The 19,272-nt window shown below is 37.6% G+C and overlaps 1 protein-coding gene across 7 annotated transcripts in view; it reads left to right on the top strand.

Moving 5' to 3' along the window:
• Positions 1 to 19,272, top strand: part of PRUNE2 (prune homolog 2 with BCH domain) — a 138,697-nt gene that overhangs the window by 31,667 nt on the left and 87,758 nt on the right. For all 7 annotated transcript variants that reach the window (XM_040540948.1, XM_040540943.1, XM_040540949.1 and 4 more), the window contains exons 3-6: positions 327 to 529; positions 2,020 to 2,183; positions 12,270 to 12,422; positions 15,205 to 15,299. In XM_040540948.1, the coding sequence (XP_040396882.1) occupies positions 327 to 529; positions 2,020 to 2,183; positions 12,270 to 12,422; positions 15,205 to 15,299 (615 nt within the window). The remainder of the gene's footprint in view (positions 1 to 326; positions 530 to 2,019; positions 2,184 to 12,269; positions 12,423 to 15,204; positions 15,300 to 19,272) is intronic.

The following is a 19,272-nucleotide window of genomic DNA, read 5'->3' as shown; positions in this document are numbered from 1 at the left end:
GAATTTTAAGAATGCTTTTTTTTTTTTTTTCCTGAAAAACTTGTGAGATTTTCAAAAGTATAAGTGTTTTTTTCTTTTTTTTTCCCTTTCTAGTTTCCAAAACAATTCTGCAGGAGAATTAATTCTGCAGAATTAACAATTCTGCACATAAGAATAAAAAAAAAAAAAAAAGAGTAAAAAGTGATTTATAAAGAATGGAGTAAAAGGGCAAAAATTAAACAGAAAAAATCAGATTGTTTCTAGATGCTCAGTCTGTTAAAACATATCTCTAATAAAAATCAAGTCTCATTTTATTCAACTCTGACAAATGCACGTATATGTTACAGGTCAGTCCTCCTGATGTTCTTTGCCTACCGGTGTTGAACATACCAAGAAGAGACTTCAGCTACTTCACAGAGACAAGATTTATATTGGAGGAGCTGAACATCCCGGAGTCATTCCATATCTTCCGAGATGAAATCAATTTGCACCAGCTGAATGCTGAAGGGAAATTGTCTTTAACACTTATAAACAGCAACATGCTGGCAAGGTATTGCATTTTAGATACAACAAGATGGCTTACTTGGGTTTGAGCTGTTTTGAAAATTACATTTTACATTTTTTCTGAATTCATATTTATATCACTATGTTAGCACAGAAAAAAAAAAAGGAATTTAAAACACATTTTCTCTCCCGTTATGCCCAATACATGTGACGATATAGTTGTTTTTTGTTTTTCCATCACTATTGATGGTTCTTTTTTTTTTAATACCTTGTATTTTCACACAGCTTAGACTAGATATTTTAATTTTGTTTAAATAGTCCTGAGGTTTCCTGTGACCGGCAAATAAGAGATCAGATTTTTTTTTTTTCTTAGTTAGCTTTCACTGAGGGAATTAAAGCCCTCATTGATGTGGAGATGGACACAACAATTGCCCATGTGCTGTTAAGATCCTCCTGAAGATAGACAGAAGTTTGAGACATTTACTCTACAGGCAACATTAGCTTCAAGTAAAGCTAAGTGCGGAATAGTAGCTGTTATAAATACAGCTAGAAACAGATCAGATTCTGCTTTTACATCATCAGTAATTTCACAGCCATACAGAAATCATGGAATTCCTTCACATTACAGCATTTTTCTCAAAACATCCTCAGTGCCAGAGGCTCAGAGTTGCTCTGTGGGAGACCATATTCTATATACCCGTCCTTAAGAGAGAAACTTTATAAGCCCATGGTGAGCAGAGGGAGCTGCTTTATAGTGGTCTGCCTGTCTTGCCCACAGTGAAGGATGTTATTTGCTTCTAACTCTCTTTAGAACCTCATTTAAGATAAATAACATGCTTCCTGTGTGCTATAGCACAACTATCTGGGAAATAAAAATAAAACAGCCCCATCCTACTCTGAGGTGTTTGTAGACTAGAATAAAAGTAGGGAAAATCTGAAATGAGAAATATGTGTAAATTTCATATTGATTCTCTAACAACTGCAGGCAACTCAGTACATTGCTGACTTTCTCAAAGAAAAATTATACATAATATTTGCTTTTTGCTACTGTCCCCTCCTGTGTTTCTTTAGAAGAAAGAATTATGACTATCATTTTATGTTAATAAATGTAGTTTGGCTTTGTTATTACTACTAAAAGCCAGAACACAAAGTGTTTAAATCCAAAATAAAGATCTTTTGCAAATTGCCAAAATATTCAGTGGTGAAATTCCCAAATCTCCCCTTCATAAAGAGTGATATTTTCAATACATGTAGAAATATTTTTTCCAGATTACTAGATTTAAAGATTTTGATAATGGAAATGTAAACAGTGAAGTCTTAGTGATATATCTAGTAATAAAACCACTGTGAGCTCTTCATTTTGAAATTACAGTTTTAGGATTTGCTTGTGACAGTTTTTGGCTTCATAGCAGACTTAGGGCAGTAACAGCAGTGTTACAGTCTGGAATTTTTAAAAAGTTTTTGCACTGTTTTGTTGGGTTGTCTCAGCAGCTAGAAAGAAATATAAACATAATTTTTTTTTAATTTGCTTGGTAGTGAGGACAAAAGTTTGGAAACAGCTATTGTCAAAGTCATCAATCCAGATGAGCAATGTGATGGAAGCCCGGAGTTACAAATGTCTTCTTCCTCTTTAGTAGTAAAAGAGATTCTTCAAGAGGCACCAGAGCTAATCACTCAGCAACTGGCTTATCTCCTCAGAGGTGAGAGATTACTCTTTATATTAAATACTGAAAGGTTTAATGGAGTGTTTCTGAATCTGCTCATGCAGAAAGAGTGTGATCCATTCTTTGGTTAACAATCCCTTTAAAGACCACGGGAAGCTTCATAAAAGAAGCAGGGAGTAAAGAGTTTGTTAAAGAGTAACATTATATTGAATATTAAAAATGTGCATTTAAAAATAGGCATGAGAGGTCTTTGCTGTATCACTAGACAAGAATATTAAATGGAGCTGTCGACACACCAGCTGGGTAGCTGGAAAGGCTGTGCGGTTCTTCAGTTCCAGGGGCTGTGTGGTGCTGGCAGCTCAGCACTGCCTGCCTGTGGACAGCAATATGGGTTGGAATCTAATATTTACATGTTAAAGCTTCTCTTGATGGTGGTACCTTTTTTGTAAAATGATGTTTTAATGGTATGATGCAAAACTTCTGCTGCTTAAAGGTGCCATAACCAAATCTTCATCACACTCTCCTTATCTTTAGTATCATATGCCCAGTAGAGTCCAAAGGATAGGAATTGAATAATCAGAAGTATTTTCATTTCTGTCTTCATAGTTATCATTTGCATTAGTTTCCTCAGTTTATTTGCTGCAGCAGAATTCTTTCATAGAAAATAAAGCTGGAGTTGGAAAGAACTGAATGCTGTTCTTAAGTTCAACAATTTTAATATTATTTAATATTTTTTAAAGATTTTAGGTTTTAATTCACATTTGAATGTTAAATGCCCTTTAAGGAATCAAAAGCAATGTTTAATGAGGATTATGACATCTTGCCTATACTTTCAGAAGCTAGGGAAGTCTTTCCTTGTCATTGTACTGATCACTATGATAGCAAATATAATGAGGATGTTCTGAAAAATTACAAAAGGTAATCTTTTTTCATGTTTCTGTGAAAGAAGTTCTAACAGTAACACTGAATTTAGCCAGCTTTTAAAGAACCTTTCCATGCTAATAAGCTCTAGTAAACCTGACATGAAATATTTTTTTTTAAGATCCAAATTTCTGTTGAGTAGCCGTCCAGGAAATCTAGGCAAATCACCAAGTATAATAATTGATTCTGGAGGCAGAAACAGAAATAGGCTTTTGGGAGTCTCTCAGGCTACCTGTTCGGTGGTGGAAAGAGTAAGGAGGCAGTGCTCTGAATAATCAACAAGAACACATAAGTGTTATACATGGTTGTAAGCGTCCATGTGTTTTGGCTCTCATGTTTGCATCCAAATTTAAATAAAGTGCTTTTATTAGAGAAATATTGAAAGTGTTTGCATTAGAGGTAACACTTCCAGTTTTAAGGGATATAGTAGCTTTGTTTGTTTATTTTTTAAATCAGAAAGTAAATTGTAATATTTTATTCAGTAGTGAGTATTTGCAGAACTTGGTGGATAAAGGGGGGGCAGTGTACCTTCTCTTAAATGGAATGACAAGTGATTGACAAAGCCTAAGTAACTACAGCTCTTCTTACGACTTCATGCTTTTCTGTTTCTCCCAGTAATGCAGTTTGAGTGTATAGCATACTAAGCAATACAGCAAGTCCTTTTGCGACTCTCCGAAAATAGAAAATGGCTTTGGTACTTAAGAACCTTTCATTGCAAATTTATAAAAGTCACTGAATCCCATTACTGGTTTTGACAGTAAAAAAAATTTCTTAGATGTAAATGTATGTAGATCAAACTACAAAGTTTGGAAATAAGAGAGCAAATATGACCTACCCAGGTCTAGCTTTTGTGTTCCTATATGTATATTATGGCATTTTGTCAAAGTCCATGTCCATGAAGTATACCCTTTGATATTCAACTTACCTGTGAGCATAGGAAACACCGGGGCCATATATCATAGTCTGTAAGGATGGGTGGCTGTTTCAGTACTGATGAATGTATGTGTAGAGGCTGGATGCCTTTCAGTTTAGCAGGACAGCCACAATTTCTGTTGGCACTGCATGGGCGTAGAGTCAAGGGAGAGGGTCCTGCTCTGTTTGTCTGACTTTATGTTACTTCCAAGGGAAATCCATATGTTGTTTGTATGTATCAGCTTTGGGGGAGTTTTAGAAACAGAGGACCAAAGTGGAAGTCAAAGTGGTAAGAATTAGGATTTTGTTTTCACTAAACAGCTGAGAGATCCCAGACTCTGTGTGTGAGCTGGGATCTCATCTTTCATTTTCTGGCTTTCCAGTGAGCATTTTGCTAGAAGATTTGTAAGATAACACAAATATCTCATGTTTTAATAATCATTGCGTGGTGACTGTAACAGTTTCATTTTTTGCCTCTTTTGGGGGGGGTTTCTTTGTCACAGTCTGTTAACAATTTGTTGATTTTAGTAATAGAAACAGATATTTATAGCCTGCATATTTCAACTTTGAACAAACTTCACCTACTCTTCTGTACTCTTCTGTTTAAACAAATGAAAAGAAAAACAACAACAACAACAGCAATCAAGAAGAGGTATCTGTGTGAAACTGAGCACATTATTGATCTAGGTAGTTTAATATTTAAGGACTTAAGGACTTTTTTTTTTTTAAGCTGAGTGGTTTCCTGGTATCTTTTTCTCCTCATCAGACATCAGTTAGTTCTACCCTTGGGCTTTGAATAGAACCTGCTTTGAGAGTCAAAGCATTGTACAGCCATATCTGCCTTAAGTTAGAGCTTGCTCTGTCCCTGGATTTGTGCCAGAAGCAAACAATTATGGAACCTGCCAGAGTCTTGGGCCTGTGTTATTTTATTTCCCCAGAGATGTTTACAAGGGGACTGTTGCCAAACTCCAGATCCATTAAACTGCTGAATCATTACATTTTTTGTAGCAGCCAGCTGGCAAGGATGTGATTCCAAACACTCACTGTCAGGTACCTTGGGTCAGTGTACTCTAAAAAATGCCTCCTTATGTTTATTTGTATAAAGCCTTGAAGGATGCCACAAGATACAGACTGCAACATGTAAACAGAGACATTTATGGAAAGAGCATCAGCAAATTTTTTGAAGTGAGTCTTCTTTTGCTAGTAATGAGCTGCATAGTTGAGGTCTTTTTGTGCTCTGTTGGGGCAGTCTGACTTTCAGTAGAGAAGATAAGTTTGTTGTTCTAGCCACCCAGGCTAATGTTAAGAAATGTCCTTTTAAGGACTTCAGAAATGATGCCAGTATTTTTTTTTGATGTTGCTCTGTCTTATACGTCAGTCAGATGATTCACATGTTCCCTAGTTGGTTCATCCTTAATATACATGTGATAAACAAGGGGACATTTTAAACTGCAAAAAACACCACCGTTGTTTGGATAGATATTTTTATGTATGGAAACAGTTGTCTTGAAGGCAATGCTTCCCCACCCTGCCCCCCAAATTACGCTTCATTCCAGCTTTGTGGCTTTGCTGTTAATTGCAATGAAGAGTGCTTGCTTCAATCTGTTTTATATCTTTGGTTTAATCTGCAGTGTTTTTTTTTTTGTTGTTGCTGTGTTTTGTTTATTTTTTGAGGGCACAGGGGGCGTCAAAGTATACTTTCCATGAGGGACTGTTGCTTTTCCCTGTCTTTAATTTTTCCAGGTCATGGAACAAAATCTCGACAGGAGAAATGCCTATATTTTCATTGTACTGTTTCTCTCAGCCACAAACTTATAATTCAGGAGATGCTTGTGCTGTTCCTAATGTTTTCCCAAAACGACTTCTGCCGTCATTAGATCATGTTTAATATTAATGCACAGCAATTGCTTTTGGCAAAACTAGTGTTTCACTTCCAAACTGCTTTGCAAAAAGAATAAAATGCATATAGTTTTTTAAGAGGGCTAGCCTATTTTCTAGTGACCTCTCCCTAGGAAAAAAAAATATGTAATGTAGTATGACGTACACAAGAAATAATATTGAATCTTGTGTTGCCTATTATATATTTCTTTTTTTCTGTGCTTGTCAGCAGACAGAGCAGCCTCCATTTTGCTTTCAGAAACCCTGAGGGAGTTGCACCAGCACTCAGTGAAGTCTGCAGGAGATTTCTGAGCCCATGTATCTCTTTTACAGCAGGTACTCACAAGGGACCAAATGACTAAATGGACTGACCTTTGGACAAGCAAAAGTACCTCAAGTTAACTGTTTCTTTTTTTTTTTTTTAAACTACCTGAAATCTTAGCACTCCAAGGGTTGCTGAGGATATCTGTGAGAAGTGTGTGCCTTTCTTTCCTGCTGATGAACATAGCATTAAAGAATGAAGGAAGAATAAATGTTGAGCATAGGACTTGCTGACATCCTGTGAATTTGAGAAGTCGCCTTTCTTTCCTTTTACCCTATTAGAAATGTTAGCAATTGCAAGCACTATGGTATTGCTGGGATAAACAGCTGAGGGGGAAAAAAAAAAGACCATTAAGAACCTTTCTAAGATATCTCCTTATTCTGAGGCATTATTTCAGGCTGACTACATTTCATTCTTGTATTAAGTGATAAATCCCCAAATTTCTAGGTTTGCTTTGCTAATTGAAGGTGTTGTACCTGATCAGAATATGTAGAGGTCATCACTGAGATGAGCAGGGAAGGGTCCACGCTTCCAGATAGATGCTGCAGTACAGTGCACTTCTAAACACATTCTGCTTTTACATCTGTACAGTAATGGTTGTGTCCTGCCAAAGCTGAGACCAAATATGAGGCTTTGCCTTACCTTTGAAGAAATGCAAAATTTGTCACAAGTGAAAACAAGAAAAAAATCGACACTGTTACCTGCAGAAATGCATGATATGCTGCCCTACCATTTCACAGGGAGTCTTTCCATCTATTTTGATTGGGAAGTAGATTAAAAAATAATAATTAAAAACATCCTTTCCCCAGTATGTGTGTGTAAGAGAATGAAACTAGTTTTATTGTCATGAGCAATGCTCCTGCAACACTGCTGCTGCAACGGGAGTGCAGGTAGTCTTTTCATCAGTCCTCCCACTCAAAGTGAAGGGGTATGAAAGGGCCAGTTGACTATGGCAAATCAACAGATGGTTGTAGGACTGGTGCCACAGACAGGGGTTTGTCTACTTAGACCATGGGACTTGCCTTGAGAAACCTGGTCTCCCGGGAGCTAGTGGGGACCACCTGTCATGGGCTTGCCAAGCTGGTGAAGAGGGCTTTAAACTAGAGTTGCCAGGGGAGGAGAACCTCAATCCATCCCACTCCCAGTTTGATGCAAGTGCCAGGAATAGATGCCCAGAGCCTGGGGAAGGGTCATGGGTCAGCAGGAGAGCACCTGAAGAGCAGCACAAGGGAATTCCAGCCACTCCAGCCAGTGAGTCAGTTTCATCAGGGGCCCAACTTAAATGTCTCTATGCTAACACAAGTAGCATGGGGAGTAAAGAAGAGGAGTTAGAATGTACGCGTGCCTGCAGGGCTTTGTTCTCATTGGCATTACAGAGACGTGGTGGGACAGATGGCTCCCACGACTCGAGTTTGGAAGGATGCAGGCTGTTTAGGAAGGCCAGGCGAGGGAAGCAAGGAGGGGGGCATCACCCCGTGCGTCAGTGAGCAGCTGGAGTGCATGCAGGTCTGCCTGGGGATGGGTGAGGAGCTGAGAGAGAGCTTGTGGGTCAGGATTCCAGGGAGGGCAGGGACAGGGGACCTTAGAGTGGGAGTGTGCTACAGGCCACCTGATCAGGAAGACCAAGCAGACGAGGCCCTCTATAGGCAGACAGAAGCAGCCTCACATATGCAAGCTCTCTGGTCCTCAGCGGGTACTTCAAGCAGCGTGGTACCTGTTGGAGGGACAGCACAGCAGGGCATAGGCAGTCCAGGAGAGCCCCGGAATGCACTGATGACAACTTCCTTCTGCAAGTGATAGAGGGGCCCACAAGGAGAGGTGCTATGCCAGACCTCATTCTCGCCAACAAGGAGGGTCTGGTGGGGAATGAGAAGCTGAAGGGCAGCCTTGGCTGCAGTGATCATGAAATGGTGCAGTTTTGCATTCAGAGGGCAGTGAGGAAGGGTCACAGCAAGCTTGCTGACCTGGACTTTTGGCCTCTTGAGGGATCTGCTTGGTAGAAGGGTACCATGGGCCAAAGCCCTGAAGGGAAGAGGGGCCCAAGAAAGCTGGCTAATATTCAGAGATCATCTCCAAACTCAGGAGCGATGCTTCCCAGCAAAGGGGAAGTTGGGCAAAAACACCAGGAGACCTGCATGGATGAACAAGGAGCTCCTGGCCAAACTCGATCAGAAAAAGGAGGCCTGCAGAGAGTGGAAGCAAGGACAGGAACCCTGATAGGAATACAGAGAAAATGTCTGAGCAGCAGGAATCAGGTTAGGAAAGCCAAAGCCCTGTTGCAATTAAATTTGGCCAGGGACATCAAAGGCAACAAGAAAAGCTTCTATTAGGTACGTAAGTGATTAAAGGAAGACTAAGGAAATGGTGGGCCCCCTCCAGAAGGAAATGGGAAACCTGGTTACCCAGGATATGATGAAAGCTGAGGTACTTTTTTGCCTCAGTCTTCACCAGCAAGAGCTCTAGCCATATAGCCCAAATCCCAGAAGGCAAAGGCAAGGACTGGTAGAATGAAGAACTACCCAGTGTAGGAGAAGACCAGGTTTGAGACCATCTAAGGAACCTAAAGGTGCACATATCCATGGGACTTTATGAGATGCATCTACAGATCCTGAGGGAACTGGTGGATGTAGTTGCTAAGCCACTGTCCATTATATTTGAGAAGTCGTGGCAATCTCATGGAGTTCCCAGTGACTGGAAAAGGGGAAACATAACCTCCATTTTTAAAAAGGGAAAAAAGGAAGATCTGGGGAACTACAGACCACTCAGTCTCAGCTGTGTGCTTGGCAAGATCATGGAACAGATCCTCCTGGAAACTGTGCTAAGGCACATGGAAGGCAAGTCAACATGGCTTCACTAAGGGCAGATCATGCCTGACAGGCACACACAAAACTGGTATCATGTTGACTTCAAAAATGTTGAGCTTGATTCAGTGTAGAACTTGCACCTCTCATTTTACTGCATTTTGCAGTATGTTTGTGTTAATTTTTTTTCCCCAAGAACTATTCTGTCCACAAGGACACAGTTTTGGTAAAGGTTTGAAAACACTGTGTGACTTGAAGGGTCATTAAAAGAGCAGTGTGCAGAAGGTCAAGGGAGGTGACTGTCCCCCTCTACCGAGCCCTTGGGAGGCCCCACTTGGAGTACTGTGTCCAAGTTTGGGGCCCTCAGGACAAGAAGGATGTGTGTGTGTTAGAGCGGGTCCAGGAGAGGGCCAAAAAGATGATCCAAGGGGCTGGAGCACCCCTCCTATAATGTATGGCTGAGAGAGCTGGGGCTGTTGAGCCTACAAAAGAGAAGGCTCCAGGGTGACCTCATCACAGCCTATCAATACTTAAAAGGGTCTTCTAAAAAGGAAGGAGAAGGACTCTTTACTCGGGTAAATAATGGTAGGACAAGGGGTTTAAAAGTAAAAGAGGAGAGATTTAGATTAGAGGTTAGAAGGAAATTTTTCACTCAGAGGGTGGTGAGGCACTGGAACAGGTTGCCAAGAGAGGCTGTGGAAGTCCCATCCTTGGAGGTGTTCAAGGCCAGGTTAGATGAGGCCCTGGGCAACCTGGTCTAATGGGAGGTGTCCCTGCCTATGGCAGGGGGATTGGAACTGTATGATCTTTGAGGTCCCTTCCAAACCAGGCCATTCTATGATTCTGTGACTCTGTGAAGATACATGCAGGTGGACAAGACTGCCCAGTCATGCTTATGCTGCTGGAAAGCTATCCATGATGTGCTATAGTATCTCCCTAGCAAGTCCTTGCACAATGAATTTGAGCATGTGCTGTCAGACAAATACTTTCTGATGGAGTCTTAATTTCCTTTGTGTATGCATGAGCACCCCGGTGTCTGCTCCCAGAGGTTAAAAAAAAAAAAAGAGGGGGAGGGAGGGAGAGCTTAAAAATCAGAAGGTTGTTATTACTAAAATAGTTCATGGATCCTGGTACCTAAGCTGCCATTTATCCAGGTACAGCTCTGTGCTGACTGGGAGTACACCGTGGGCCATATAACCTGTTTATTGCTCTTCTGAAAATATAGACAAGAATATGTAGCACATGCATTGTTTTCTCATTAGAAGTAGGAACAATGAAGGAATACTGTTAGATGAATCATTCTGGAGGCTGCTGATTGGGAAACTTGTTTCATATTAAAGGGACAGAAAATTAAGGCTTACAACTATGTTTAAATTCACTGGGAACTTTATATCACTAATATATAATGTATATATCTATATATCCTAGGTGCTAAGTATCAGTTAATTGCCTGGAGACATCTGAAATCTGTTTTCTCTGGAGCCTTGTTATGAGTACCTAAATTTACAAATCAAAATAAAACAATTCTGAAAATCTGTGTCAGTATATATGATTTTCATTTGGTCTGTATTTATTTAATATTTTTAATGCTATCAAACAGGGCAGAAACATTGTCTTGAAGTGATGGTAAGACTGACATAAGGATAGGGAAGCTGAGAATTAAAAGAATATTAGAAATTATCTATAACAGAAAAACAAAAGAAATCTCATATATCTGAATTTCCAGAACTTAATATCTGTTGGGGAACAGCTTGTTAAACATTGCTTTTAATAAGATTAATAAAAAAGCAAATTATTTTGTAGATATATTTTTTGACTTTTACATAATTAAAAACTGACTCAAATGATTTTTTAGTTTAATAGGTGTTAATCCATTTAAAGTTTGTTTTTTTTTGATGTTCTAGTTCTTGCCTGCTTACCAGGAAAACTGTGATTTCAGTAATGTCTGATGTTAGAATCGTATCTGTGATACATGTATTTTACTCCCACATGTCCTTTAACACATCATGTCAAATGTATTCCTTAGATTAATATGACAAATAAATATGGCATATTTGAATTATACATTTCCTAGGTAAGATTACTTAATCCATGCAGGATTTGTCTGATAAGTAGGTGTGTACTTAGCATAGGAAAACTCTTTTATGTTGCATGTGCTTCTAGACATTTTGAAGAAATACTTTTCGTTATTTTCTGTGGTAGCAGTGTAGGAGAAAACCAGACTCATACTGGGTGTTTGGGAAGAGAACAGAAAATATTCATCTTCTGTTCAAGAACCCTGACCACTGGTGCATTATGGCATGTCAACCTATGTGATCTACCTTTCCTAGTCAGCCCAGTGAGATTGAGGATAGCTATGTCCAAGTTTTTCTTTCTCTCACTTAGCTCTTTGTTAAAACATAAACATTTTGGCTTATAAAAACTATCTTATATTATTGTACTGATTTGCTCATTGACCTGGCATGATGCAATGTGATCATACTCTTGTTTGAAATCCCTGTGCACAGTACAGTAATAAATAATTTCAATGCTGAATTGTAAGACTTTATTGTCCTTAATTTAGTGTGAGTAATTGGGTGCGAAGACTGCCCTTGGATATATTAATAAATGGGATCCCAGTCTTCAGGTGATGAAAGGGTAACTTGAGACCTTCAGCTGTGTCAGAAAGTTTTTACATTCAGGATGCAGAACATAGTGGTCTGAAAAGACATCAAGCTCACCTTTGTCTTGTAAGAGCATACCAATTTTGAAGAAGTTATTCATTGAACTATGTTTCTTTTAACCTGAAAGGTTAGATAGAGTTAAATAGAGTGCACCATTTTGTTTGGCTGAATGTAGTGTGCTTTTTTTTTTGTGTGTTCTTTGACAGGGGTTCAGCTAGTGTCAAATATGCTGAAATAACTAATGTCATGTGCCTTGTCATATTTTGTAGCATATTTAGCACCCTTCTAATGCACTTTGTAAGTTTTATTTGCTATACTCAAGTATATTTTTTAAAATTCTGGATATAGGCACCTTTGAAAGCCATCATTTGATGCAAACAATGTAGCAGAAGCCATAGTTTTCTAAAAAGTATAATCTTAATATAAGCAGTTTTATTTTTGTGTTCAGGTGATAGTATGTCTAATTATTTTGGCATTTTGCTTGTGCATTTTATCAGTTCATTGAACTCATCAGTGGGAACAAGCTCCAAAGAGGAAATGGACGTTGATGGGGTAAACATCCTTGTTTATGTAGTCCCTCTTCACTGTTTTGAGGAGGTATTGATTTTACCTTTCAACATTTCAGGAAGCATTCTCTTCAAGTGCATGTCTTCGGAGCTTGACAGAATCACAGAGCAGCAGGAGAAAGTGCTTTCAGTTCTAGAGGAGAAGTTTCCAGGTCTTCCCCCACGAGAAGAAATTATCTCTGTTCTCCAGGAGACTCAGCTTAACCCTCAAGGTAATCCAATTTCCATTTTCAGACATTTTACAAATTTAGTTACCTAACTGTATTTGAATAGTTTGGCTCATTGTGTGTGGTGAGAGTATAGCTGCAGGATGGTATCTTCATTGGCAGTTACATGTAGTTATATTTAAATTTAAAATAACTGGATTAAAATTTTAATAATGGAATTGCAATTTTTGCTGAGGAACTGCTGAACTTCTAAATAATCTTATATTGCTTTTATGGGTGACAGAACACTGGCATAGATTGTCCAGAGAGGCTGTGAAGTCTTCTTCCTTGGAGGTCTTGGAAAGCCACCTAGACATGGTCCCAGGCAGCCTGTTCTAGGTGGCTCTGCCTGGGCAGGGGGCTTGGACCAGATGGCCACCAGAGTTCCCTTCCCACCTCAGCCATTCTGTGATTTACAGATAAAGTAGACGTTAATTTATTTCACGTTTGCTTTTACAAGCATGTGCTAATCAAGTATTTGTGTTAATGAAGTGGAACCCAGGATAGAGGTGTAATCAATGTTTCAGCACACATGCAGAAACTGTGTTGCAGTCGCCTTAACATCATGGGAGTGGATTTTATCTTCTGAACCTTCCCAAATTTATCAAGGTTTCAGCTATTAGGGCTAGGGGTCTGTACAGGTGAAGTGACTTTGACTAAGATCAAGGAAACAGTGAGAAAACTGTAACTCTTTCATTTCCTTCCACTAGAAATAACTGAAGACATTGTGATGTTATTTCAGTGATCAAAACTCAGAATGTGTCAAGTTGATATTTGATCACAGGCTTGTGAAGGGATGCTGAAAGTTGTTGCAATCACTCAAATTTTTTACTGTCTTTATTAAATGACATCCATTACCAAGTTGTTACCAAAGAGTGAGCATTGAATTATGGAGACTCTTTTCTGTTAGATATATCAGGCATGAACAGGGTCCCTTTAGACTTGTAGTCTTTATTCGCTCTTCTCTGTCCACCCATCTGCTGAATACTCTCACCTGAATTCAGACCTTCAGCCTGAAATGGCTTCCCAAACTGGTAGTTAAGGGTAGAACTTGAGGTGCTGCTGCCTTTTTTCTTTCTTTCAGTGAGGCTGCAAAATAAAATAATTCAGGGCCGTAAGTCTTTGGATTGTTCCCTGATATTTCTTATGACATTAATCAAGAATTCACAGTTCAGAAATGAACTATGTGGCCTGGATTGGAAAGACAGTGAATGTGGCTGTTGCTGAACTCTGTTCTCAGTACTGCCAATTTTTGTGGAAGGTGGTTGAGTGGTGTCATGTACTTGTTTGTACATGAGAAACTAGAGGGTTTATAATTGGTGTAGTTTACCCTGCTCATGTGACATATAAAAACTACTGGCAATAAATGTCAGGCAGACTGAATCTGTTATGCCTACTTTTCCAAGTTTTGTATTGGATATTAGGGTAATGTCATGCTTTTTTTTTTTGTTTCATAGCTGCTGTTTTCCATATATTGTAAGGTACATATTTAACACTGCGTACATTTATATGGTATTTGTATTAATAAAGTATCGAAGAGTTTCTGAAGTCCATTGAAGATACTGACCTCTGCTGAATATTGTGCCTTATATACCTGTTATTTTAGACCCTATTAGGAAAATTTGGCAAAAACATTCTCAGCTTCATACAGAAATAATGATTTTTTGGCCTGAGTTCATGAATTCACTTGTTATTTGAGGCACACTGGTCTGTAGTCAAACAGAAAGTCTACAGGCTACATATAAATATTTTTAAAAGGACAGACTCAAAAACAAAATAAATATATGAACATAAGCCAGTTCATCTTGTCATTGGATTGAATGCAGTACCTGGACTCTATACAAGAACAGTAACAAGATGATTAATTTCTTTGGCTTTAAGTGGGTATTTGGCTTCCTCTGAAAAATCACTCATGCAAACACATTGTGGATGTTATGCAGCTAAGTTTTATAAGTTTGTAAACATTTTATTTACCGCTCTACACTGAAGTAAGTAGCTCACACCTTTCTTTGTATAGGTATTTGGCTACTTTCTCTGTTCACCGGATGGTGTGATACAACTGTGTATCTATACATGACATATATTTATTATAAGAATCTTTAAAGCATTTAAGTCAAATGTCTCCCATTGAAGAAATTTAGTCATGTGGATTTTAAATATGTTGTACTTAAACATATCAACATGTCTGGTTATAGTGTTAAGTAATTCCAGGTTTACTCTGTTTTCTGATGATAGTGTGCATTTCTGTTTCTATGGTACATACGCATCCCGTTGGTTCATTTACTGTTTGATGTACATAAACCATTGTTGGTATCAATTTGTGAGGAAAACCAGAAAGGTTGAATGATTTTGTGTTCACAGTATGTCTTAATGCTTTGCCTCTGAATATTTTAGAAATACCATAATAATCTACATGTGCTTTTCAGTGTGTTACTCATTCCAGAAGTACTTCATATTAGTGGCATAAGGATGGTCTAGGTATACATTTATCATCAATTAGAAATCAGTTGACCTAGGAAGTACAAGTATTCACACAATTTCATTTCATTGCAGGAGACTTAATTAATTCTTCATCCTTTGTTGTTTTTTAATCTCTTCCTTTCTCAAAGAAACCCTCTGGAAATATTATGCATTGAATTATTAATGTTGATTTTAATGTTCTTATAGGGCATCCTAAAATACAGAAGGCTCAACATTAAGGTTCAAACTGTATTTTTAATTTATGTTGCTATATCTGTTCAGCTGTGGATACTTGAATGTATTGAAATTCCTTTCTCTTCTAAAATAGGTGTAAGCATTGAGGAAGTTATGCTGAAGGATCTCAAGGAAATTTCAGATGGAGAAATCAAAGTAGCAATTAGCACTGTGTACATGACACTGGAGGTAAGAGGAAGCTTAAATAATGTAGTTGGTAAACAGCCCTACTGCATAAAGGAAGAGTTCTTTAAGGTTTTGAACCTTGTATTTTCTTCTTAGATTAGTGAAGCTTCTGCTCATATATAAAGTAATTACTTTTGAGAGAATGACTAGCTGTTTGTGATCTCACTATAATTTACATGCACCTGATTATTACTTCCTGTTGATCAGTTTGATGGTTTATAAAAACAATGGCACTAGCCAATTGCAGCCTTTGTGCCAACTGAAGGTGTGAGCGTTCAGTTATACTTTGTAGATAGTTACTACTTTTCACTTAGGTTATGGCATATGGGTGTATGATTTATATATCTGGTCTAACGCTTTCTCAGCTCTTTGACAGGAGACGGTGTTCTTTTATTCCTTCCATGCCTACCTTGAAATTGTGTCATGAATTTTGTCCATTCCCAAATGCATGTGTGGACTGACCTAATCTAAATGAAAATGGTGGTAGAAACAAAGGACCTTGACAGAGTAGAAGTTTGTAGAATTTTGGTTGTTTGGATTAAAACCGTAGATTTGTCCTAATGAGTTTTCCTGAGATAGCCCAAAATTTTCCTTCTTGACCAATTTTTTGGTCATTTTTTAATTGCTAGGAGAAAACTTCTGCAGTATGTTTTGCATCATTATTTCAAGATAATTCGTGTTATAGATGTTAGTGATTATATACCTGGACTTGAAGTAGACATAAATATTACTGTATGTGACATGCAAATGAAGTTGTCATCTTTTACTTTTTACTTTTAGATTTAAAAAGTTTTGATTAAATGATATTTAAGAAATCACCTGAAGAGTACTTTATAGTGTATATCCTATGAGGTTTCTTACAAAATGTTTTTTCAAGGCATTTTATAAAAAAATAAGGCGCTTCTGTGGATGAAGAAGTTTCTGGCATAATCCCAATAATTATTATCCACAAATTTCTGCTTTTTTCTTAAGCTTGCTTAGGGAAATATATAAATCAATCTTGCTATCTAAGTGTTGAGATATCCTTAATATGTGACTAAGTACTGAAATAAAAATATTTTAATTTTAAAAAATGAAAAAAGTAGTCTTATAATACCTCCTGCAGTTCTGCAGCTACTCTGGTGTATTTGTTTCTTAGGGGGTGGGATAAAGCAGTATTTTTGGCCTGGTCAACTTTATTACAAAGGCATTTTACAAGTCTATTTTAAAAGCTTGTTTATGGCACGGATTTTTTTTTTGGCCTTTACTACAGTTAGAACTATTTTATAGAGAGTAAGCAGAATCTGTTCTGAAATTCTGAAAGCAGAATCTGTTAGTTTCTCATTGGCAAGCAGGCTTTACCGGCCATGAAGTACACCACTTTGTTTGCCATAATTTTGCTCCTCAAAATTATGCTGAGGTTGGGAGTAATGGGGAAAAGTATTGCAGGATAAATCCTAAAAAGAAGAAATTGGATTATTTTTTTTAACATCCTTTACTTTTTTATTATTATTATTATTATTATCATTTTTATTAAGTGGGCTTCAGTGAATACGGGACACTGGGCTGGTAATGAGAAACTAGATTTAGCATTACATTTTTGTTTTATTTATTTTACTTTTAATTTTGTTTCATAGACAATGTAGAATGCAGACCTTGTGCCCCACAAATCTAATGTTTAGCTTTGGCTAAACATGGTTGAAGTCATCTGTAATACTTTACATACTCAAAGTAATCATAACCTGAAGCTTCTCTTCCATGTGGCAAATTGAACTTGGCAACAATAGATTTTCATAGTCCTAAAAGCAGGCAAATCTTCAAACTCTTTTCAGTGACTGAGTAACATTCAATGCTGGCATGCTTTGTTCAAGGAACTGCAAGATCTGGTGGTCAAGCAATAAAAGTTTCACAGTTGTCTTTCTTGAGACACATCCAACAGCCATTGGGGAAGAAATGTAGATTTAGTTGCAAGTAAAAAGAACAAATTGATCAGGGTCTTACTGAAGTTAGATGATTTTTAGTCCTAACTTGTTAAGCAATTTTATTACTTAACATTATTTAGCATTTCTGATAGCATTTTTTTTCTGGAAGTTATGGGCATCTCTCTTTACATTTTGCTCTCTACTTTTCTGCTGTGAATATTTTGCATCAAAAAGAGCTTTTTTTTTTTTTTGAGGTGTAACTGCTTTTTTTTTTTCCCTAACATTTACAAACTCATACTTGGTTAAAAACATCTACTAAGTTCATGGTTGGTCTGGAGATCAGTTTTGCATTAATTACGTTACTGCACTTTGTTCAAATGTTTTCTAAACTCTCTAATTTACAGCATTTGACTAGCACAAGACTCGCTGTCTGGCAGCCAGGGACAAAGTCGTCTGCATCATGGTAAAGTAGGTGGCTTGTAAAAACATTCTGAACAAGTTACTTCACCTAGCATCAGCAAAACACTATGCATAACAGAATTACAAACAAAACTGTCCAGACCCATGTCTCTCCTCAGTTTAGACTTCTGTTTTGGTATGACCTGAGAATACACAAACTTTAGTGACTTCTGGATTTTCTGAGCAATTATGATGATAATTTGTTTTTTCTCCTCAAAGTGCTCTGCAGACATTACCTGATTAAACATAAAAAACATAAAAAATTAAAACATAAAAAAATTAAACATAAAAAGAACATGAAGCATAGGCTAGGCTTTGCAGCAGGTGTAGAATGTCTGATGTGTTTGTTTCTTCAGAAATCTCACATTGTTTATTTTTTTAAACCAGCAGATAAGTAAAAGAATTTTTCATGAAAGTACTTTCTGTAGGCTCAATTATTTGCTATGGTTCAGTGCTCTATCATGTAGCTGATACTGCTAAGACCAAGGATGATGATTATATGATTATACTTGGGTAGAGTAAGCTGTTCGCAAGTGCACATCTCCTGTTGCATTGGCTATGTATCATGAAGAATGAAAGTGTTATAGCTCAACACTCAAGCTATGATTTCAGTCAGCATGTCACAATAGTAGACAGTCAGAGATCAGTTAGTCAGGTATTCTAACAAATGTCACACCTCAGTAGCACATTCTCGAATGATTTTACATCCTTCTTATATCAACTTCTCTGGCAAGTTTTACAGATTTTTGTTGAGAGTAAACTGAAAAAAAAATCTCTGTTCTTGGCAGAAAGGATGTTCTTTCCAGTCAAATCTTGGCATGAAGCTAAGTCTCTTTCCCTTCTTTTCCACTGATTTTCCTATACTAGAAAAATCATGTATTTTCTCAGTTTCCCCTCTGTAACTGAGAATGTTAAAATTTATTTCATTAATGTGCCATGTGGCTAAATTAATTGAAGCGTGTGTTAGAAATGTTGCGATAAACCCTACTTTTATTAGTAACGATACACATTTCATATTACCTGTGGGAATGTTTTCAAGGTTCTGTATTTCATAAGGAAGGAAAAGATGGTAACTAATAAATCATCAATTGTAAGTTAATACTTACTAATTACTTAGAGTGTTATTGCATAACAATACTCAAACATGTAGGACACGTGAAGGCACGCTGCTGCACTCAACAGTTTCTCGTGAAGAAAGACGTAAATGCAAACATAGCAATGCAATTGATCTCAAAGCTTTATTTGTATGTAAATACTGATATTAATCAACGTTCTGTGATTTAGATCCATTCTTTGTTGGCTCACTAGTTGTCAACCGAATGATTTTTAAGTGTCCTGATAAGAGAGTCTTTCAACTGTTGAAGGAATAGGAAGTGTTGACATAAGTAATAAAGTCAGGGAAAGCATTTCATGCAGTGGAGTTTAGTTTTTTTATGAGAATCTATGTGAAGCCTTGCATCTTTTTAAGACAACTACTTTTCTATCTGCACTTCCAGGATTTAGGTGGCATTAAAGTTGTAAGTTGAAATCAGACCTGTGTCTCCAGAGAATGGCTGCCAGGGTGTGTGTCACTTGGATTTCATATGTATTGCGGATTTTTTTTAGGTGTGTGACAA

Source organism: Cygnus olor, chromosome Z (genome assembly GCF_009769625.2).
Source record: "Cygnus olor isolate bCygOlo1 chromosome Z, bCygOlo1.pri.v2, whole genome shotgun sequence".
Lineage (NCBI taxonomy): Eukaryota > Metazoa > Chordata > Aves > Anseriformes > Anatidae > Cygnus > Cygnus olor.
This window is presented reverse-complemented; position numbering and strand designations above follow the sequence as displayed.